At 35.5% G+C, this 24,890-nt stretch overlaps 2 protein-coding genes across 2 annotated transcripts in view; both read right to left on the reverse strand.

The window, feature by feature from the left end:
* dipk2aa (divergent protein kinase domain 2Aa) overlaps nt 1-24,890 on the reverse strand; it is a 419,818-nt gene that overhangs the window by 56,817 nt on the left and 338,111 nt on the right. The window lies entirely within an intron of this gene.
* Nucleotides 1-24,890, reverse strand: part of LOC130240406 (ephrin type-B receptor 3) — a 98,348-nt gene that overhangs the window by 2,323 nt on the left and 71,135 nt on the right. The window contains exons 13-15 of the mRNA XM_056471895.1: nt 22,245-22,460; nt 13,775-13,924; nt 11,223-11,416 (exon numbers count right to left, since the gene is read on the reverse strand). Coding sequence (XP_056327870.1) covers nt 11,223-11,416; nt 13,775-13,924; nt 22,245-22,460 — 560 coding nt within the window. The remainder of the gene's footprint in view (nt 1-11,222; nt 11,417-13,774; nt 13,925-22,244; nt 22,461-24,890) is intronic.

Consider the following 24,890-nt stretch of genomic DNA (forward strand, 5'->3'; position numbering starts at 1 on the left):
TCACAAGTGTAAGTAAATGTGATTAAAATGGTAGCCTCCTTGTTTTCTTTAGCTTGCAAAATATGTATTCAATTGTGTTTTGCTTATTTGTTATCGCTCCATTCGGCTTGTACTGTATTTGTTTAACTCTTTATATTCACATACTACGAAACTACATTGAAAACGCGAAGCATGCCGCTTTCTTTACTGATTTAAATGCGTTTGTGAGCTTGCAATCCTCTGCTGTTTGTTGTTGTTATGGCCACTGTCAGCTGTTTCTACACTGGTGTGGTGGTTAAGTTTCAAAATAGTTCAGCTTTTGCCACTGTGTGGATTAATACTGAATGTGTCGTTGTTTTACTTATGGTTAAGAATAGAGCAATATACTGGTGTTTAACTGCATTGCTTTACTGCACCTCTGCATTGGGCTCACACATATACTCTGAACTCTGACTACTTCAACAATGTTGATAAGCCCTGGTGGGCGTTTCTCTCTATCTCGTGCTGATTGCAGTCGACCAATCACAACAGACTATATCATCGGACTAATCAGCACATATTAGCTTTGCAAGGAGGGGTCAAATGAATCGCTGAACAAATCATATGGGAGTCATTGGGATTATTAGGTAAAAATAAATGCATATTATAAGACAATGAAAGGGTTTTTTGACCTTGCATGCACATCAGCCTGTTGTTAAAGACCCCCAAAACCAAAATATGACCTTTTTAATGCATAATAGGGGCTTTTCAAAAAATGGTAAAACTGTTTAACTCTAGGGGACATGTAAATATTTCCAAAATAAAGTGGAAAGAACCTTTAAAGGATTAGTTCACCTAAAAATGAAAGTACTCTTATGTAATTATATAATAATATGTAATACTGTTACTTTAATTACTCACCCTCATGTCATTTCAATGCCCTGAGACTTTCATTCAATTTAAACACAAATTCTGTGCCAAAAACAGTAAAAACTACTGTATCTCTACTACATCAGATCAGGGTATGTGTTTACTGATATTTTATCCTACCCATCAGATTATGCTACCAACCTTGTATTTGAATGGGTCTGAGGTGGGGTTAGGGATTAGATAGGTTAGGGCGATATTATATCTTCATATCACACTATACTCCACATTAAATTTTACACTGGTAGCAAAATCAGATGGGTAGCGTCATCAAAATGTGCTACCTACTTTTTGAATGGGAGGTAGGACAATCTGACAAGGTAGGACACCGGCAATACAGCACTTGTAATAAAAAATACCCTTAATTAATGTGGAAGGGAAGACAAGGCAAACAGAGTCATATTTACATTTTTTTGGTCCATAAAAGTAGTCATGAAGCTTCCTTTGATTACAGTTGTACCACTGGAGTCACATGAAATGTTTTGACCATGGTTTTGGATCCTTTAGTGGACCATTTCTGTCTGAAGTATATGAGAGAGCCCTTGGATTTCATCTAAAAAACATTGCAAGATTTCATCTTTGCAACATTGATTTCATCTAAAAAACATTGCAAGATTTCATCTTTGCAACATTGATTTCATCTAAAAAACATTGCAAGAATCAGATGCTTTGTTTCCAGTGAAGACTTAGAGAAACTTGTTCATGCTTTTATCAGCAGCAGGGTGGATTACTGTAACGGCCTTCTTACTGGCCTTCCCAAAAAGACAGTCAGACAGTTACAGCTCATCCAGAACGCTGCGGCCAGAATTCTGACCAGAACCAGGAAATTAGAGAGTTCAGTCAAAGCAGGGTGAATCGGCTTTCAGCTACTACGCCCCTCGCTGCTGGAATCAGCTTCCAGAAATGATCAGATGCGCTTCAACATTAGGCACATTAAAATCAAGACTGAAAACACATCTGTTTAGCTGTGCCTTTACTGAATGAGCACTGTGCTACGTCCGACAGATCGCATTATTATGTTTTTCTCTTCTTTTTCATTCTTTTATAACACATTTTATCTGTTTTTATGCTTATTTATCTTATTTTTTAACCATTTTTATTATTTATTTTTATTTTTATTATACTTGTTTCTTTTACTCCTGTTTGTGTAAAGCACTTTGAATTGCCACTGTGTATGAAATGTGCTATATAAATAAACTTGCCTTGCCTTGCCTTGCCTAAAATATCTTAATTTGTGTTTTGAAAATGAATGAATGTCTTAATAAATTGCAACTACATGAGGGTAATTATTAACAGAATTGTCATTTTTGGGTGAACTAATGCTTTAATGCAATGGGTTTCCACACAGTTTTTTAGTAAAGTCAGGTATTTGGGTTAAGAGTGTAGTTAATGTAACATACCAAGCACTAAAAAATAAAGCATTATGATGACGGCATATACAGTGGGGGAATATACAAACACACTGTATACACACTGCATATGTTTTTTCCTGGGAATAATATTCCTAAAGGAGCTGTTGACATGGAATTGAACCAGATTTTGGTAAAAACCCAAAACAAGGGTATATGCAGGAATCCTAAAAGAAAGTACTAAATAATTTTAATACCTTTTTAAGATCTTTTAAAGACCTTCTCTGAATATTTAGGACCTCATTGCCACTTCAAGTTCTAATCAGTATCAAAACTTTAACTTAATAAACAGAAGTTAAATAAATGAATGGAGCACAACCATGTAACAGAACTTAGATAAGCTCACAAAAAAACAAACCTTGAAAGAATAAATTACGCGGTTGTTTTCAGCGACAGGCTTCAGCCACTGTCTAAACTCGTGTTTCTCCAACCAGGAGTATGCAAACCTACATTTTCCTATTTTGTTGTCTGTTTCGCTACATGTAGAGAGTGTCACATCACCTTCCTGCGTTTGTCACAAATTAGCTGACATTACCCAGACAGAGGAGCTTGGCCAGATGCGCCCCGGCCTGAAACAATCGCGTGCACGCCATTGTTAAAATTAGGAGGAAAATAAAGATATGTATGCTTTTTTGGAGTCAAACACTTTGGACAACGCTTGAACAAAATTTAAGACCTCGTAAAAACGTTATTAAGACTTTTTAATACCTTTTAAGGGCCTTAATTTGCCATAATTGATTAATTTATAAGGGCCATAATTGATTTATCAACGTTTACTTTACGCAAAAAATCTGTTATTTTCTATTGGATTCAAGTCGGGTGATTGGCTAGGCCATTCTACAGTTCGATTTTCTTTCTCTGAAAGCATTTGAGAGTTTCCTTGGCTCTGTTTTGGATCACTGTCTTGCTGAAATGTCCATCCTGGTTTCATCTTCATCATCCTGATAATGTGGATGTTGCACTAAAGCTGCTAATATTCATTTCCAATGATGAAGATCGAGGAATGCTGAAGAACTACTGAGAGATTTCAGTTGCTGTCTGGGCTTTCGCTGCCTTTTTTCACCTCCCTTTCTTCATGTGTTCAATACGTTTCTCTATGTCATTTCATTTTATTTCATATAACGTCATTTGTAAATGAATTAATATTGTTTTCTTTGCATATATAGATTTCTTTGGTTTTTACCAACATTCGGCAAAAATTTCAAGTCAACAGCACCTTCAGAAATACGTTTTCTGAGAAAAATGGTGACATATTCAATATGTATTCCCCCCACTGTAGATCTACAACAAAACGGGAGTAAACAATGACAATATTTTAATATCGATCTGAACTACTCCTTAAATTCCCAATAAAGCAAGGCCAAATGTGTTGGCTCTCATTCCAATGAGGACGGTAATCAGGCACACGGACACACAGCTGTCTCTGGAGATTGGATCATGGCATGTCAACAGCCCGGCCACGGCTGCTCGTGCATACAGATGCAAACATAAATGAATCATACACAGGTCATCAGCATGCAGCGTCACGACAGACACACACACACACTCGCTCACTCACACACTCGACCACTGGGCATGAGGCTCCACTGCCGGCACATTAAAAAGCTCATTAGCCGACTAATTAAAGTCATTGCTCTCTTTTAGCATCTCCTCCATCTCCCTTATTAAGCTCTCCACGCCACCTCCGCTAGCCATAGTCTAAAGCGAAAGCAGCTTCCCCAGCGAGCAGACACAGTAGCCAGCGAAGAGGAAAGGGCACTGCACTGTGTGTAAGTCAGCCGTTACTCCAATCCCAAGACGGTGCGGTTCAAAGCGCTCCAGGCGTTTACAGACGCAAGTGAAATGAGCGTGCTTATTTTGACTAAGTCAGACTCAGCAGTGTTATGGATTGCGTTTATTTGCTGGATAATTTATGTGCTTGAAACTGCTTATCGTGTGGAGACGGGTGGGGGAACAGCTCTACATATAAACAGTGTTTTGCATAGCTCGACACAGGGAGGGGTTTGCATATCGTGATAGCTGTTTTATTGCACATGTTCGGTTTACAAATTCAGCTCGTGAGCCAAACCCAAATGTCTCTGTTAGACTGCAATGGATGATTCTTGCATGTAATCAAAACTCTTCTCATGTGGGGATCACAGTTATGTTAACACTAATAATGCATATACAGTTAAAGTCAGAATTATTAGCCCCCCATATATATTTTCCCCCCAATTTCTGTGTAACAGAGAGAAGATTTCATTTCTAAACATATTAGTTTTAATAAATAATTTCTAATAACTGATTTCTTTTATCTTTCCCATGATGACAGTAAATATTATTTTATTTAGACATTTTTCAAGGTACTAGTATTCAGCTTAAAGTGACATTCAAAAGATTAACTAGGTTAATTAGGCAAGTTAGGGTAATTAGGCAAGTTATTGTATAATGACGGTTTGATCTGTGGACAATCGAAAAATATTTGACAAATATTGCTTAAGGGGCTAACAATATTGACCAAAAATGGTTTGGACATTTTTTTAAGCTGCATTTATTCTAGACTAAATAAAACAAGCCAGACTTTCTTCAGAAGAAAAAATATTATCAGACATACTGTGAAAATTTCCTTGCTCTTTTAAGCATCATTCATTCATTTTCTCTTCGGCCTAGTCCCTTTATTAATCTGGGGTCGCCACAGCGGAATGAACCGGCAACTTATCCTTTATGCAGCGGATGCCCTTCCAGCCGCAACCCATCACTGGGAAACATCCATACACACTCATTCACACACAAACTCAAACACTTTGGTCAATTTTTAGCATAGTCAATTCACCTGTACCACATGTCTTTGGACTGTGGGCGAAACTGGAGCGCCCGGAGGAAACCCATGTGAACATGGGGAGAACATGCAAATTCCACACAGAAGTGCCAACTGACCAAGCTGAGCCCTGAACCAGCGACCTTCTTGCTGTGAGGCGAACGTGCTACCCACTTCGCCACCGCGTCGCCCTTTTAATGGTCATTTGAGAAATATTTAAAAAGAAAATAATAATAATTTTGACTTCAACTGTATTTAGTAACATCAATTATGAATCAGAAATTGCCAAATGAATCATATGTCGTAAATTAAAATAGTCTATAGCATTTGTTAGTATTTTACATTTGAAAAAAGCCTTTTATGTTGAGTTTACACCAAACATGGAGTAAATTGCATACAAGTCAATGCAAATGTGAGAACAAAGGTGGATTAACATCCCCAACGTTTGCTGCGAACACATGGAATTTGCCTAAAATGCGTCTTCTGCGTTTGGTGTGAACCCAGCCATGTTGGCCAATCCGAAAGCAAAAACAGCACTAACTATGATGTCATGAGTTAAAAGCTCCTCATGAGGACGTCTCAATTATGTTATCACAATAATAATATTTACATTTCATGACATAAATTTCACTTCAGAAATTGCCATATAAACAGTGACTGCAATTTCATTTTTAAGACCTAAATTGAGATTCTGGGCGACATGGTGGCTCAGTGATTGGTACTGTCGCCTCAGCAAGAAGGTTGCTGATTTAAGTCCCAGCTGGGTCAGTTGGCATTTCCGTGTAGAGTTTGCATGTTCTCTTCGTGTTCACATGGGTTTCCTCTGGGTGCTCCGGTTTCCCACACGGCCCAAAGACATGCTCTATAGAATTAAATAAACCAAATTGGCCGTAGTGTATGAGTGTGTGAATGTGAGAGTTTCCCAGTACTGGGTTACACCTGGAAGAGCATCTGCTGTGTAAAACATATGCTGGATAAGTTGGTGGTTCATTTCACTTTGGCGACCCCTGATGAATAAAAGGACTAAGCCAAAGTAAAATGAATGAACGAAGGAAATTGAGATTGTCTAGCAACCATTAGTATTTTAAGTTTGGTTATATTTAGAGTCATCTCCACACATGGGTATTTTTATAAGCAGAGCTTTCCCCACCTTCATTTTTAGAAAAATCTCAGTCCACATGAAACGCAAAACACACTGTGATGCATGTAAAGGGCATGCTAAAGCAGCATGTGGCGATGAAAGCTTTTCATGCGGAGTTTACACCAAACGTAGAATTAAGTATTTGCATGAGTAAATTGCATTCAAGTCAATGCAAATGTCAAAGAACAAAGACGGATTGTCATCCTGTGGTGCGAACAAAGCAGAATTTTCCACAAACACGTGGAATTTCATATTCTGTGTTTGATGTGAACTAATCCAATCAGTTGGCCAATCCGAAAGGAGAAAACAGCACACACTCTTTGTGTTTTTAGTGGCCACACGACCACACTGTAACCAGAGTTGTCTGAATACTGTGTTTTCTTGTGGACTATTGACCAAACCACGTTGAAAAACTGCGGTTTTAAAAATACCTTTCGTGAAACAAATATAAATAATGGGTCCTAATGTACACTCAGCGCAATAAGGTGCAAGACGTGTTTGGTGCGATTTGTTGCAATTTTTAGATCAACACAACCCTAATTCCCATTTTCCACCACGTTCTTTAAATAGCAAATGCATTTGCACTACTTTGTGGACTCATGGGTGTGCTGGTCTAGAAAGGAGGTGTGTTAAGGCGCAATGTTAGTGCATTGCTTTTTTGAGGAACTAAAATAGACTGAGCAATAGACCAACTGAAAGCTGGTACAGCGCAGAGCACGTTAGTTGTGCACCTTAAATGCTAACACATTGCTTAATACACACAGGATGTACAGCAATATGCAAATATTTTTACAAATGAAAAAGAAGGGGATTAAAATATTGCAAAAAATATTCTTTTCTACTTTAATATAAAAACCACTCCCTCCATGCCTTCTTTATGTCGGGGGGCTTTTTTATGAAGGTATTTTTGGTGCAAAACTCCCAAGCAGCTGTAAAAGTGTAATTTGAAGTTGTAAATAACAGCCACAAATGTGTATCATTACATTTGTGCTCGCAGAGCAAATTTGCAAATGTGTATCAGTAAATTTATACTCGAAGAGCAAACTTGCAAATGTGTATCAGTAAATTTATACTCGAAGAGCAAACTTGCAAATGTGTATCAGTAATTTTTGTACTCGCAGAGCAAACTAGCAAATGTGTATCAGTAAATTTGTACTTGCAGAGCAAATTTGCAAGTGTGTAGGTATTTTTTGTCTCCAACAAACACAACGTAACAGTTACACATTTTCAAATCCTTCAGTAAAGGTGCACAAATCCCATCGGATGAATCACAAATACAGAAACTCATCCACTCATGTTCTTTTGTTACAGTGAATATGGTGCAAAACACATTCACACACCTGCATCCAAAAATGTGAAGTCACAGACAAAACTTGCACATCTGTAGAGGATGAATGTGTATCCACGCAAAGAGCGCTTAATGCGTGTAGAAAGTTTGATTTATTTTTTTCTAGTCACGAACACAAATATGTTACAGCAACGGCTCGAATCTGCCACTACGAGTCTCAAGTGCTGTTTTTGTGGCTATTCTTTACAACTTCAAACTACACTTTTACAGCTGCTTGGGTGTTTTAAACCAAAAATACCTTCATACTTTTTTCAGTTTATTCATGATAGTTTGCTTTTGTATAATGTTATTATTATTATTAGTATTATTATGCATATTTATATTTGTTTTAATAAAAACAAGCTGTTGGGTTTTGGGTGTGTTTGAATATAACTCACCACACTTTGTTGTTATTGTTCATTTCTATGTTTGTTGGAAGTTAGAACTGAATTTAGAAATAGTTTTGAAACAAATCTTTGCGCTTAACCATCAAAATAAATTTGCAGGCTTATAAATGTCTTCAGTTGAGTGCGTACAACACCATTTCCTTCTCCTTGAAAGTAAAGGAGTAAAGTAAAGAGTATAAGTAAAGTAAAGAGAAGTAAGAGGTCGAATGGAGGAGGCTCATTCTTTATCCTCGTGCTGCAGATGGTCTGTTTAACTGTTTTCTCGCTATTGAAGCGTTCAGTTTTTTCACTTACAAAGTCCGCCATGTAAATAGCAAACGCGCAATGGCAACTGACTCTTAAAGGGAATGTGAAATGAGACTCTAATTGATTTAATGCACGTTATGCTCAAAACACACCTATAACTCATTAAGAGAATAAGCACAACCCTGTTAGACCATGTGCTGCGACGCAGAGCGTATTTTTCCGTCCCTAAAATAGCCCAATGTTTGCGTGGAAAGGGACAAAGTCACACCAATTGTACATCAGAGATCATAATATATAACCCTAATTGTCACAATATGACTTTTCAATTTGACATTTCAATTTAAACATGTGGTGACACGGTGGCTCAGTGGTTAGCACTGTAGCCTCACAGCAAGAAGGTCGCTGGTTTGAGTACCGGCTGGGTCAGTTGGCATTTCTGTGTGGAGTTTGCATGTTCTCCATGTGTTTGCGTGGATTTTTTCTCCGGGTGCTCCGGTTTCCCCTACAGTCCAAAGACATGCAGTGTAGGGGAATTGAAACTAAATTGAGCATAGTGTATGTGTGTGAATAAGTGTGTATTGATGTTTCCCAGTACTGGGTTGCAGCTGGAAGGGCATCCGCTATGTAAAACATATGCTGGATAGGTTGGTGGTTCATTCCACTGTGGTGACCCCTGATAAATTAAGGGACTAAGCCGAAAGAAAATAAACGAATGAATGAATTTAAACTTGTATTTGTATCTAACAATCAAGACTTTGTTTTTCATAACAAAGTCTGTATCGCAAATTTATATTTACAAACTACATGACTAACTTCATATTTAGCTGTAATTTATTTCTTAAACTTTAGATTTTTTGAAATTTATACACCTTGCAACTGCAACTTTTTTCTCATAACAGCAACTTTATCTCACGGCAGGGATTTACATATATTACACCACAAAGTGACTTAAAAATTCACTTGATTTAAATTCAAAACCTAAAAACTCCTTAGTCATCCTAATTCAAAATCTCCTGAGTAATAAAAAAACAACCTCCCAGCAAAACATTTACCCTCTCTGATGTTTTACAAAGCCTGCATTTTTTTAAATTAACAATGTAGCATAGCATACAGTTGAAATCAGAATTATTAGCCCCCCTGTATATTCCCCCCCCCCCAATTTCTGTTAAACTTAAACACATTTATTTTCAACACATTTCTAAACATACTTTTAATAACTCAATAATAGTTACCAATAACACATTTCTTTTATCTTCTAATTAGCCATGATGACGGTACATACACTCACCGGCCACTTTATTAGGTAAACCTGTCCAACTGCTCGTTAACGTAAATTTTTAATCAACCAATCACATGGCCAACCAATCACATGGCAGCAACTCAATGCATTTAGGCATGTAGATATGGTCAACTTTGAACGTAGCATGGTTGTTGGTGGCAGACAGGCTGGTCTGAGTATTTCAGAAACTGCTGATCTACTGTGATTTTCACACACAACATTCTCTAGGTTTTACAGGGAATGGTCCGAAAAAGAGAAAATATCCAGTGAGCGACAGTTCTGTGGGTGCAAGTGCCTCGTTGATGCCAGAGGTCAAAGGAAAATGGCCAAACTGATAAAGAGGCATCAGGTATGCAGAAGAGCATCTCTGAATGAACAACATGTCGAACCTTGAGGCAGATGGGCTACAACAGCAGAATATCACACCGGGTGCCACTCCTGTCAGCTAAGAACAGGAAACTGAGGCTACAATTCGCACAGGCTCACCAAATTTGGACAATAGAAAATTGGAAAAACGTTGCCTTGTCTGATGAGTCTTGATTTCTGCTGCGACATTAGGACGGTAGGGTCAGAATTTGGCATCAAAAACATGAAAGCATGGATCCATCCTGCCTTGTATCATCTGGTGATGGTGGTGGTGTAATGGTGTAAGGGGATATTTTCTTGGCACACTTTGAGACCATTAGTTTCAACTGAGCATCATGTAAACGCCACAGCCGACACTGTGAAAAATGCAGGGTTCCACACAATTCATTCATGTTGTCCCAACACAAGTTGATTAAGTTAACTTAAAACTTTTAACCCATTTATGTGGATTGAGCATAAAAAATGAAGTTGTCCCAATGAAATCTCAAGAGTTGTGTTGTTTCAGCTCATTTTAAATAAGTAGTTTGAATGAGCAAAATAAAAATTTGAGTGGAGTATTGTTGCTGACCATGTCCATCCCACAACAGTGTACCCATCTTTTAATGGATACTTCCAGCAGGATAATGCGGCATGTCATAAAGCCCGAATCATCTCAGACTGGTTTCCTGAACATGACAGTGAGTTTACTGTACTAAAATGGGCTCCACAGTCACCAGATCTCAAACCAATAGAGCATCATGGATGTGCAACCAACAAATCTGCAGCAACTGTGTGATGCTAACATGTCAATATGGACCAAGATCGCTGAGGAATATTTCCAGTATTTCTTTGTTGAATCTCTGCCACGAAGGATTTAGGCAGTTCTGAAGGCAAAAGGGGTTCAACCCAGTACTAGTAAGGTGTACCTAATAAAGTGGCCGGTAAGGGTAATATTTTACTAAATATTTTTCAAGAAACTAGTATTTCGCTTAAACTGGTTAATTAGGTTAATAAGGCAACTTAGGGTAATTAAGTAAATCATTGTATTTGAGAGGTTTGTTCTGTTAAAGGTGATCATAATTATGACCTTAAACTCGATTAAAAAATAAAATAAAAACTGATTTCATTCTAGCCAAAATAAGACTTTCTCCAGAGGAAAGCAAATTATAGGAAATACTGTGAAAATTTGTCTGTTAAACATTTTTTTTTACTTCAACTGTATGTCAAAAATAAGCTTTGTCAGTTTGACGACTTTTCATTCTTTCTTTTACTGCATGCTCTGCCAAGATTGATTTGAGCGTCTATACTTCAGCAGAGGCATCTGTCTTGTCCTGTAAGTCAAATGCACAGTTGACCTGTGTGTATCGTAGCCTATTTTCTGCTCACCCTGAGTGTGTACTGGTGAGCACTTTGAGGCTGGCGGCATTGCGGAGGAGCTTGTCGAGTGTGCTGACGATCTGTCCGAAACGCGGCCTCATGTTGCGCTCCTTCACCCAGCACTCCAACATCAGCTGGTGCAGAACCGCGGGGCAGTCCATGGGTGGAGGCAGCCTGTAGTCCTGCTCCACTGCGTTCATCACCTACAGCATCAACACACACACCAATTACACTGTCCTTTCACATTAGCGCAAACTCAACTCTGTGAAGAGTTTTATTAGGCACACTATATTTCTGTATGCGGCTGGAGAGTTACAACGGTTAAAACGTAATAAAGATTAATAGGGTTGAAACATCCTTCTGAGAATAAAACCTACTGCATTGTGCTTGTTATAAAATCACTGAATGGAGAGAAAAGAGCTCATGTTTTTTAACAGAAAATGGTCAGTTGCGAAATGATGGATATTATAATGTCACATTTTAGCACATAATTAAAATCAATAGTGGTAAGGGTACTGAAATATCGTACTCAAGTAACAGTACCATTACATGCCCAAAAATGTAGCGCAAGTAGAGTAAAAGTATCTGTTGTAAATATTACTCAAAGTATGAGTAAAAAGTAGTCCTTTAAAAAGTACTCAATAGCATTACAATGTGAAAGGCGGAGGCGCATGCATGTGTGTGCAAACGTAACATTCTGTAGTGCATTTAGTTATCGTTTAAGGTCAATCGACGGTTTTCTGTCATCATACAGAAAACATCCTTCATATTCTCATCAGTGTCACTGCGTGTAAAGATTTTGGACATCTTCTTGGACATGTTTCCAAACGGTTTGCAGCATTTATAATGCATCCATGTCTTGAGGTTGTATACTAGGATGCGATTTAGTTTCTATGTGCGATTTGATTGGACAGGAATCACATGACTGGTTTTTCTACTCAGTCAATCACAATAGGCAAGAAAAATTAAAAGTATTGACTACAGATTGAGGGAAAATAGTGGAGGAAAAGTAAAGATACAGCACTAAATGTAATCAAAACTACTTAATAAATTGCAGCTCCTGAGGAAAACTACTCAATTACAGTAATTTGAGTATTTGTAATTCGTTACTTTACACCACTGATTAAAATAATGAGATTGAGAATTGTGTTAAGCGCTCAGAGGACTACACATTTAGCATTGTTATAGCACTAGAACTAGTACTACTCATTGTCATTGCCGTTATACTTCTGCTATTAGTAATGTGTTTATTCAAATTTATTCAGTATATTTGTACTATAGTATATACTGTATTATACTAGCATTCGTATATGCTGATTTAAGTAAATTAAATTTAAAAATGCAGTTCCAGTTAATCAAATTGGTAAAAAAACATGAATTACAATTAATAATAATAATAATAATAATAATAATAATAATAATAATAATAATAATAATATTAATAATAATAATAATTGTAATAAATAATAATAATAATGATGATGATAACATAACAATAATAATAATATTTATAATAAATAATAATGATGATGATGATGATGATGATAATATAATAATAATAATAATAATAAATATTTGTAATAAATATAATAATAATAATTTTGATTATTATTACAAATATTATTATTATTATTATTATTATTATTATTACTATTGTTTAATTACAAATATTATTAAATTATATATATATATTAACTTTATGTATGTAGTTTTTTTTCAATGTTAATTAAAATATTAATCCTAATTTAAATTAATAATACATAATAATAAAGTCAAAATGTGTATTGAAAAACTAATATTTTTACAGTAACACGCACTATAAATATGTGTACATTTATTATTTTATTCATCATATTAATTATATTATTCACTATATTGTTATTATTATTATTATTATTTATACAATAACAGTATTTTGGATCCATATTGGGGCTGCACAATATATCATTTCAGCATCGATATCGCAATGTGATCATCCGCAACTGTCACATCACAGAATATGCAATGTTGAATCTAGATTATAATTGATAATTTTGCAAGTGTTTTTGCAAAGGCCTTTGATTTTAAATCAGTTAAAATGGTGCTGTTTGCAGCTGAAAAATTAATAACAATTAAATTGTTTATACAACAAAGACAGCAGTATTATTCTACGTTTGACTATTCAATTACCATATACTTGAATACAGTCAAATTCCTCGGAAATTTGTATGTTTTTATTTATTGAATTTGTCTATGCTTGTAGATTGTTTATTATATTTTGAGACATTTCAGGCCTATACAGAATCATCCCAATCAATCTGAAATGATGATTCCCCCCCCCCCCAACCCCAATAATTATTCAAGTCATCTAGTGAAATTGTATTCACATCGAAATATATCGCAGAATAAAAAAATTGCAATGTTAGATTTTTCTAATATCATGCAGCCCTAGTCCAATTAAATTACAATACAAACATTCACCTACTTTCTATGCGTACTTATTCAGTAACATTTCTTTCTTATCATATTAACTTAAATGTGATGTAAACATGGTTTGACGAGAGCATAAGAAGCTGACGTACGTCTTGATTGCTCATGTCCCAGTATGGCCGCTCTCCGAATGACATCACTTCCCACATCACTATGCCATAGCTCCACACGTCACTGGCCGAGGTGAACTTCCTAAAGGCGATGGCCTCAGGAGCCGTCCAGCGAATCGGGATCTTCCCACCCTACAATACAACACATGGAGAAACGGTTACATTCAAAACACGCGCGCACACACACACTCACGCACGCATGCACGCACGCACGCACACACACACACATTAACACCACTGGAGTCAATAGATGCCTAATTAGAGAGAAGACTCAGCTCCAGCTCATTAATCTGAGATAAAAGCATTTTGCAAAACACACACAGATATGACCTGCTGACCATCATATACCGACCAACACTCTTTTCTACATCACATATTAAGGGGTCTATTTTAATGATCTAGGTGTAAAGTCTAAGGTGCATGGCGCAAAAGCATTAAGGGCATGTTTGAATCCACTTTTGCCATTTTAAGGAAGGAAAAATACTCTCTGCACCCTGGAGCATGGTCTAACAGGGTTGTGCTGATTCTCTTAATGAGTTCTGGGTGTGTTTTGAGCGTAATGTGCATTAAACCAATCAGAGTCTCATGTCCCATTGCCTTTAAGAGTCAGTTGCGTCGCACCATGGTGCTTTTGCTATTTACATGGCGGACTTTGTAAGTGGAAAAACTGAATGCTTTACTAGCAAGTAAACAGTTAAACAGACCCAGTGGCGGATTTAGGCATGGGCAATATGGGCGATTGCCCAGGGTGGCATCTTGCTAGGGGCGTTAAACAGGGGCGTTGCTAGGAACAGTTAAACAGACCCAGTGGCGGATTTAGGCATGGGCAATATGGGCGATCGCCCAGGGGGACATCTTGCTAGGGGTGGCATGGAGACTCAACACCCCCCTCTTTACTTTTGTCCATGAAAGGGCGGCACGAACTCTGGTATCTTACAAGGGGCGGTATGGAAACTCAATTAATTATTAATAGATATTATTATCAATTAATTATTAAAACAAATATAAATATGCATTTAATAAATAATACTGCTAATATTAAAATTAATAATAAACATTATACTAATGCAGTGGTTTTAATGTAGAAAATAATTTTTGTAACATTTTAATCTTTTTTTTCCATATGTAAAGATATCTGTGTATTGCTGTAAAGTCTGTGTGTATTATGCGTTTGTACCCGTATAGGCACATAACTAGCGCTCTGTGCTGGACTTTAAACCAGATTTTATTTGGTCAATGGCGTGGTCTATTTCAATTTCTTAAAAAAGCAACACGCCAACAATGCTCCTTTAAACACCTCCTTTATAGACGAGAACACCCATGAGCCCACAAAGTGGCGCAAAGTCATTTGCTATTTAGACACTGTGGTGCAAAAACTTAGGAATGCATTCAAAAATCCGTTTTCCTGAATCCTTTTTTTTTTGCATTCTGGGTATATTTGGAATATCTGTTATCTAACGGTTTCTGTATTAAGTGATTCACAAGCATTTTCCGTTTATTTACGGTTGTGAATTGAATTATGGGAGCTTGATCTCTACTCTGTCGACTTTTCATGTTAAAAAATCAACTCTACAGTTTAACAAAGTGACTTTTATAAAAATTTTAGCTGTTTGAAAAAAATATAATGTATTATAAATAGTATATAAACAATATATAAATAACAGAAATGTACTGGCAGTTTATTACAAGTTTAAACGGTATATATACACAACACCAACCCAGACAATATTTCACTTTAAAGTAATAATACTATTAAAAAAAGTGACTTTTTCAAGCTTTTCAGGGTTAAAAGTAGTTGGAAGAAAGATCAAGGTCCCATGAGTCAATTTAAATGCACAAATAATGGGGATAAATAACAAATAAAAACATTAATCACATAATACTGCTAATTTACAGATTTTCTTCTGCTTTATTGAATAAAAGCAGTTATTAATTTTTAAACACAATTTAAAGGACAAAATTATTAGCCCCTTTAAGTTATATTTTTCTCGATAGTCAACAGAACAAACCATCGTTATACAATAACTTGCCTAATTACCCTAACCTGCCTAGTTAACCTAATTAACCTAGTTAAGCCTTTAAATGTTACTTTAAGCCTTGAAAGCCTGTATGTATAAAGCCTTAAGCCTTTATGTCTTGAAAAATATCTAGTTAAACATTATTTACTGTCATCATGGCAAAGATAAAATAAATCAGTTATTAGAAATGAGTTATTAAAACTATTATGTTTAGAAATGTGTTGAAGAAACCTTCTCTCCGATAAACAGAAATTGAGGAAAAAAACAAACAGGGGGGCTAATAATTCTGACTTCAACTGTATGTGGTCAATAAACAACAAATAAAAGAATAAAATGTGTAAATCTGTTTAAATGTTTATAGTTCAGCAATAGATTGTTATAAAACTCCCCTTTGTGCAATAGTAATGGTCAGTTGTCGAATATTTTACATGAATATGTTATTAGTATGATTATTATTATGATTATGTTTACTTAAATGGGCTAACATTTGAAGCTGTTAATATACTGTTGTTTCTGTCATTCTTTTTTTTGAATTATTCAGTGCAGATAGGTTAGAAAGTGTTCATTTTTCTGAAATTATTACAAACTGGAAGAAATGAATGCTAGTAAACATCAGCCGGGATAAGTAAAATAAAAATTGTATTAATTATGAAAAAAATAATTTATTAGTATATTTCAGCCTCATATAATATATTTATATCATATTGTGTTTTTTATTTTTTTAAGTTAGGCTTCTAATTGTTTTAGCTTACAGATGCAAAGATTGAATAACCAGTACTCAGTACCAGTAATCAGTACTGTATTTATTTATTTATTATTAAGTGGTGTTAGTGAGACCAGCAGGGGGCGCTCAACCTGCGGTCTGTGTGGGTCCTAACGGAGTAGGGTCTGTCTGCGGACTGCAAGACAGGGGTGTAACATGAAGAGGCATAACTTGAAGTTATGAAGACAAGTCAACGTCTATACCTACCACAACCCTAAACCCAACCATCATCTTTTTTAATGTCTACACCTACCCCAACCCTAAACCCAACCATCAGTTATTAACATCTTCACCTAGCCCAACCATCATAGGTATTAACGTCTACACCTACCCCACCCCTTAACCCAAAAAATCAGCTATTAACGTCTAGACCTTCCCCAAACCCAAACCCAACCATCAGTTTTTAATGCACAGTCGCAAGTTGCTCGCCATTGTACTTTTATTTGCAACCACAAGGGTGACCCAGAGTAAGCTAACTCCCATGACAAAGCGGATGAAGAAGTCAGCGAGGGGAGATACATGGTGTATATAATAATATATCACATGAATTGGTTGTGAATAAATTTGAAGAAAACTCATGAAAACATTTGGTGAAAATGTTCTCTTGAAAGTCATCTTCCAACAATATCTCGTTGTGACGCCTCGCATGGTTCAATCGGATCTTGATAACTGCAAGTTCCGCCTCTCTAACTTACTACAAGTTACACCCCTTCATCTTACGCCCCCGTCTTGCAGTCCGCAGATAGATACACTTGTCCTAACAGCTCAGTATTGATGGGGACACTATACTGCTCAGTGAGCACCGTCTTTGAGAAAGCAGAGGTCCTGACTTTCTGTGATCGTTAAAAATCCCAGGATGTCCTTCAGAAAAAAGTAGGGGTTTAACCCTGGCATCCTGGCCAAATGTGTCAACTGTCCTCTGTTCATCATGGCCTCTTAAACATCGCCATATCATAATTGGCTTCATCATTCTGTGTCCTCTCCACCACTTGTGTGTGGTGTGCGGTCTGGCGCAATATGGCTGCCGTCGTGTCCTTCAGTGTTCAGAAAAGTGCTATATAAATATAAGGAATTATTATTATTATTATTTATTTATTTATTCATTTATTTTTATTAAATTTTTGTTTTTATTTGGCCAATCTCTGTTCTGGACCTGCATACAAATTGCACTGCGACAATTTTATGCTACAAAGTGTGTAAAGAGAATTTACAGAGCCCAGAGAGACTGAAAAAAAAATGTAACAGACAACTAATGTAACAAATATTGATCTTTGTTTTCCTTAAATGAAAATATGTTTACTAAATTAAAATGTTTTAGTGGAAAAAAACTCTGTCAGTTTTAATTTTAGCCCATGTTTATGCATTTGGAGCCTAAAGAGATCACACTGGGGATTTCCAGATCCGATCATGTGATAGGAAATCGTGCCCGATTTCAGACTCGATCGAAATCGAACGTTACCTCCCGATCAGGACTCAAATATATATGCATATCATAATTTTTTTAGCACATCTATAGTTATGTGGTGGCACAGAGTTAGACCTCTTTCTTGACTCAACACAGAAACAGCAATGACAAAGTAGAACACGGAAGCAGCTTGAAGCGGAAAGCGCGAGTGTGTCTGGAGGTATTATAAAGTTGATGATGAAAACATTGCCATAGCAAACTGTGAGATGTGTAAACTTGGGATTGCCTGCCTGGTATTTTAAGTTGAAATTACTTTGAGGTAACATCCTGAATCTGTTTATCTCAGTTTAGCTCTTCTATATTCTTTTTTTAATGTATTAGAAGTATCGGATCGGATTTCGGTATCGCTAGAAACTAAGAAATCAAATGACTTGGACTCGATGACAAAAAAAATTTGACATTTCTAGTTCACACACACACAAAAAAGGTCAAATTCTGTCATCATTTACTCATCCTACACTGTTTTTCCTAAACAAGTTCCAGTTTCTTTTATTTGTTGTACACAAAGGAAGATATTCTGAAGAATATTGGGTAAACAACAGCTATTAACTTCCATAGTAATTTTTTGTTCCTAATATCAATATCATTGGCTGTTTTTCTCCAACATTCTTCACATTATCTTGTTTTGGGTTCAACACAAGAAAGAAAACCACTTGAGTGTGAGTAAACAATAAAGAAATGTTCATTTTAAGTTGAACTATTCCTTTAGTATGTTTCAAAATGTCCAAATAAAACGAGCAGGCTCTATGCTAACTTCATCTGTGAAAAAGCTAAAGCTAACTAAAGTGAGAATAAACATTTACTCGTACTAAATATATCTGAAAAACTCAGTGGAAAAAGCTTAGTAATCCTGATGCTAAAATAAACAACATTTAACGCTGAAACCAACAACGTGAACGAATAGGCTAATCAATACACTAATCCAAACAAAGTACTAGCTAAACGAGCATGCTAGCTATAAATCTTCACTCCCACTAGCATCGACAGGAATGTTTACTCAACATTTTTAGGCAAAAGAGTTGATGTAGACGCTGAAGTGAAAGGAACTGTATGAGATTCTAGTCAGTCAGTTCCCTTATTTGTAGCCTATCATGTCGGCTACACTGAACAAGCCTTCACGTACTGTACTCTACTGACTACATCCATATGTTTCCAGCAGACAGAGATACTGTAGAGACAGGCTTCTGCACATATCACGTCTGCCATCTGTACTCTCCATTCTGATGGTCAAGGCTGTTCTTATCAATTCGCAATGCGCACCGTAGCTGTGAAGCGAAGATATCGCTACACTTCTCTTTGGCACCTTGATAAAATGTTCTCTGAATTTCCTCAAAGCTAATAGAAATGGAGTTTTTCACAAGGTCTTTTGGTTATTATGCTAACAAAGACAGTAAATACTAAAATGGTTTTCAGACATGTATTAGATGCATATGCGAGGTATTCATATTATTGAATAATACACTGTATATATGGTAACACTATAGTTCTAGTCACAATTTGGCTATTAGCTACTGACTAATTAGCAGTCTATTATTAAAACTAGAGCTGTCAAATGATTCATCGCATCCAAGATTTATATTTATGCATATATGTATAAACACACACACACACACAAACACACACACACAAACACACACAACAAAAGACATACATTTTTATAGAAATTATTTCATTCATTCATTTTCTTTCAGCTTAGTCCCTTTATTCACCAGGGGTCGCCACAGCGGAATGAACCGCCAACTTATCCAGCATGTTTTACAAAGCGGATGCCCTTCCAGCTGCAAACCAGCAAGTAGTTAATAGTTAGAATTGGTCACCCAAACCAAAGTGTGTATAACTGGTCGAATACAAATTCTTCATTGCAAAGATTACAGAGCCATCTATGTTAGCTTAGATGATAATGCGTATCATTAGTATCTTAATGGCTGATCATCATAATATCAATAGGCAATCTCATGGTACTCTGACAAAAGCCATGATATTGAACGATTGCGCTGCACTGCTGAATCAAATCCAATACTTCTTTCTTTCGTGTTTTGCTTCTAGGATGTCGCACTGTCTTGCCAAATACGATGTGCATTTCATTGCAGTTTTGCTTTTGAGAGTCATTCGTAATGGAATGAAGTCTCCCATCATACATTACTCACTGCTCTTGAGCAAAGATAGATATTAGATCAATTGTGCACCAATTTTCTTCATTTCAAGGTTATAATTATGGCCAGTCAGATGAAAAAAAAAGCTAAACAATTTGTAATATTTCTGCCTCATTACATGTGGACATGTACAGTTGAAGTCAGAATTATTAGCCCCCTTTTAATTATTATTATTTTTTAAATATTTCCCAAATTATGTTTAACAGAGCAAGGAAATGTTCACAGTATGTCTGATAATAGTTTTTCTTCCTTATTTGTTTTATTTAGGCAAGAATAAAAGCAGTTTTTATTTTTTAAATCCATTTTAAGGTCAAAATTTTTAGCCCCTTTAAGCAATTTTTTTTGATAGTCTAACAAACCATCGTTATACAATAACTTGCCTAATTACCCTAACCTGCCTAGTTAACCTAATTAACCTAGTTAAGCCTTTAAATGTCATTTTAAACTGTATAGAATGTCTTGAAAAATATCTAGTCAATTATTATTTACTGTCATCATGGAAAAGATAAAATAAATCAGATATTAGAAATGAGTTATTAAAACTATTAGGTTTACAAATGTGTTGAAAAAAACTTCCGTTAAACATAAATTGGGGAAAAAAAGAAACAGGGGGGCTAATAATTCAGGGGTGCTAATAATTCTGATTTCAACTGTACATAAAACATACAAACATGAAAATTAAACAGCACAAAAAAAATCTAAAAAAAATAATTACGAGTAATAACAATGGAATAACACAAGGAGAAAGTACTGAACTATTGAAATGTATTTAATACTACATAAAAGGAATTTTTGGTGATGGCAGCTTAAAGACGCCTCTTATATGGAGTCATATGCATTGCTCAGGTGTGAGTTTTTCACAGACATCAACTGAGTGTAAAAAACTTGATGTTCTGCGGGTATCGTTGATCAAATCTGATCTTTAATTTGTATTTTCTATTGGATTCAGGTCGGGTGATTGGCTGGGCCATTCTGCAGCTTGATTTTATTTCTCTGAAACCATTTGAGACTTTGAAATGTCCACCCTGCTTTCATCTACATCCTCCTGCTAATCTAGATGTTGGACTGTAGCAGCTAATATTCATATATACTTAGGAAGGTTAGATGGTTGTTGAATAAATACTGAGAGATTTTAGCTGCCGTCTGGGCTTTCAACACCTTCCTTTCTTCATGTGTTCAGTACTTTTTCCCTCCGTCATTTACTTTTATTACGCATAACTTAATTTGTAAACTAATTAGATTTGTTTTCGTTGCATATATGAACTTCTTTGGTTGTTACCAACATCTGGTGAAAATATCAAGTCAACAGCACCATTAGAAATATGTTTTCTGAGAAAAATGGTCAGATCGGTACAAACTATTTTCCACAATTTAAAGAGAAAACCCCTAACACATCTTGTTTTGAAGTCCTTCAGGGCATCAAGTGTTATTTACATGTGTCAAACCCCTCCAACCCCCCTCCCCCCTGTAATTCACACCCTAATTATTTACTATTAATAAGCAGGAAACCTATTGTTTGTTTGAAGAAAAAGTCATAAGTAATAGCTAATATTGTAAATTGGTCCAAAAATTAAAGCATGATCTGCTTTTTATTAATGAAAATAAATTATTAATTAAAGGGATAGTTCACCCAAAAATAAAAAAAACTGGCATTATTTACTCATCTTTGACTTGTTCCAAACCTGTTTGAGTTTTTTTTTTTTTTTTTTGTAACACAGAAGAAGATTAGAAAACGGTAACCATTGACTTCCATAGTATTTTTCTAGCTTTTCCTACTATGGAAGTCAATGGTTACCGGTTTCCAGCATTCTTTTTTGTTTCAACCAAAGAAAAAAACCCCATTCAAACAGATTTGAAACAAGTAAAAGGAGAGTAAAGGATTTTTGGGTGAACTATCCATTTAAATGTATTGTTAAATTGATTGATTTATTTTTATTATCTTTTTTTAGTTATTTTTTAAAGTGAAGAGGCAAAAATGAGCTACTGTAATAGGCATTCCAGAATTAGTTGGAACAAAAATATATGCATTATTAAATGTGACATCTGTACTCACCAATGAGCTGGTATAGGTGGGGTCTGATGAGTTGTCATCTAAAAAGCGGGAGAGGCCAAAATCGGACACTTTGCACACCAGGTTGCTGTTGACAAGCACATTTCTGGCAGCCAGGTCACGATGGACGTAGTTCATGTCGGACAGATACTTCATGCCAGCTGCGATCCCCCTCAACATGCCCACCAGCTGCGTTACAGTAAACCTGCCATCGTTCAGCTGAAGGAAAGAGTACAATAAAAGAGGGAGAGTGACATTAACAGATGTAAACACGACACTACAGCGGTTCTGCTCCTTCTAATCAGCCTGACTTTGACGGTGCGTTCGGACTAATTCTGTTCACAGCAGCTCATAATCTTCTTCAGAGAATCGGGATGCCAATGCTATGAAGAAGTGTCTCCACAAAACTCCACAAAAGCTAATCCTTATGGAGGAATTTCCTCCGCAATAGGGCTGAATACTTGAAAGCGTAATTCAATTACACACTTTGCAAAGAATATCAAAGCCACATGTTTTCATTTTTCATATTCTGAACAGAGAAAGACTGAAGCAGTTGTGGAGAAAAGTGGTGGATTGAAAAAGAAAATGGGAACATAAATTGCAAACAACCATCTAATTGTAATGTTTTTGTACATACTCGCAAACGAATAAGCTTATTATCATCATCTTTTGTTGTTATATTAATGGCTGTGCGCCCAATAAAAAAACTTGACTAATTAGAAAACACAACCCATTTTCAAAATAAATACAGGTTCGCATGCAAGACAGAAGATTTTTGTAGTGTTTTACAGGCTTTTGGAAATTAAAATCTAATAGTATATACTGTATATATATATATATATATATATATATATATATATATATATATATATATATATATATATATATATATATATATATATATATATATATATATATATATATATATATATATATATATTCCAGCCAAAAGTGTAAACGTGTGTGATCACACCAGTGTGATTAGTTCGTTTACTGGATCTCGTAATCAGTTTCTAAATTCAAATCTGCTTTCCCATGATGGATATCGTTCACAATTTATATCACAACATGGCATCATGTTTATTTTAGGTTTCAGACCTTTAAACACACAAAATACTAGCAAAACATAGCATTTATGGTTTGCTTTAACACACACTGCTGTCTATAGAGACAGCATTTATAATTATTTATAGTATATACTGTATATATATATTTTCCAGCCAAAAGTGGAAACGTGTGTGATCACACCAGTGTGATTAGTTCGTTTACTGGATCTCGTAATCAGTTTCTAAATTCAAATCTGCTTTCCCATGATGGATATCGTTCACAATTTATATCACAATTTATTAGTGTTGTCAAACAAATAATGTTTATTTTAGGTTTCAGACCTTTAAACACACAAAATACTAGCAAAACATAGCATTTATGGTTTGCTTTAACACACACTGCTGTCTATAGAGACAGCATTTATAATTATTTTTAAACATAATCAGACAATTTGCTTTATTTACATTTAAATAAACACTGTTTAGGTTACAAGGATATTCCCTGCAGGCACCGGACGTCATGCAGATGTAAAATTGATGTTTTGAATTTTGTTCTTATGTGAAAATTGAATTAATGTTAGAACCCAAGACGTTGGATTTTGGTTAGATAATGCCAAGACCTATTATCAACCAAAGATCAACATCTACTGTTGTTAGACTTTAACACTGTATGGATGTCACATGACATTAAAGTGACGCTGTATTTTAGTTAGGTAATTACACAATATAAAACCAACCAAAGATAAATGTCTACTGATGTTAGATTTATCATGCCGTTAAAATTATGTTGGATTTTAGTTAGTAAATGCCACAGCCTAAAATCAAGCAAATATTAACTCCAGCTGAACTCAGGATTAGATGTCAGCTGACGTCACTATCAGACAGAAAATATACGTTAAATTTTGGTCACCTGACATGGCAACCAAAACAAAACTAAAGATCAACAAACTTTCATGTATTCATGGATGTCTGCGAATTAACAAATTTACAAAAGTTGTAAATCCAGCAGCTGCAATCTCTCCACTGAAGCGTAGGCTAACATAGTGGCTTGATATCAATCAAATCAAATTTTAGAAAAAATAAAAATCAATCAAATAACTTGATCATTAAGCTGTTTAAATGACAAAATACATGCTTTTACACATATTTGAGAAATATTATAATTATTATTAATTAGGATGCTTGTTGAAAAAGGAAAAAAGAAACAGTTTCATTGTGTCGCGAGATAAACTTAATGTGTTGCTGTTTTTAAAAGCAATACGTTCTAAATAATGGTCACATAAAAAAAAATAACTCAGCAGGAGTGTTTAAAACTTATGTATCAAAAGGTTAAATTGATAAAAGTGAAAAGAAATGTTTAAAATTATAAAGATTTATTTTTTAGACCTTTCAAGTCTTCAAAGGACAAAATCGTTCAAAAAAATGTTCAAAAGTTTCTAGAAAAATATTACAGTACAACAACTATTATTAACATCGACAACTTTGTTATATTAAAATGGTTTCTGAAGCATCATGTGACACTGAGGACTATAATGATGCCAAAAAATTCAGCTTTGTCTCAGAGTAATAAATTACATTTAGGCCTCATGACGCAATATTACAT

This window comes from Danio aesculapii, chromosome 2 (genome assembly GCF_903798145.1).
Source record: "Danio aesculapii chromosome 2, fDanAes4.1, whole genome shotgun sequence".
NCBI classification, from domain to species: Eukaryota; Metazoa; Chordata; class Actinopteri; order Cypriniformes; family Danionidae; genus Danio; species Danio aesculapii.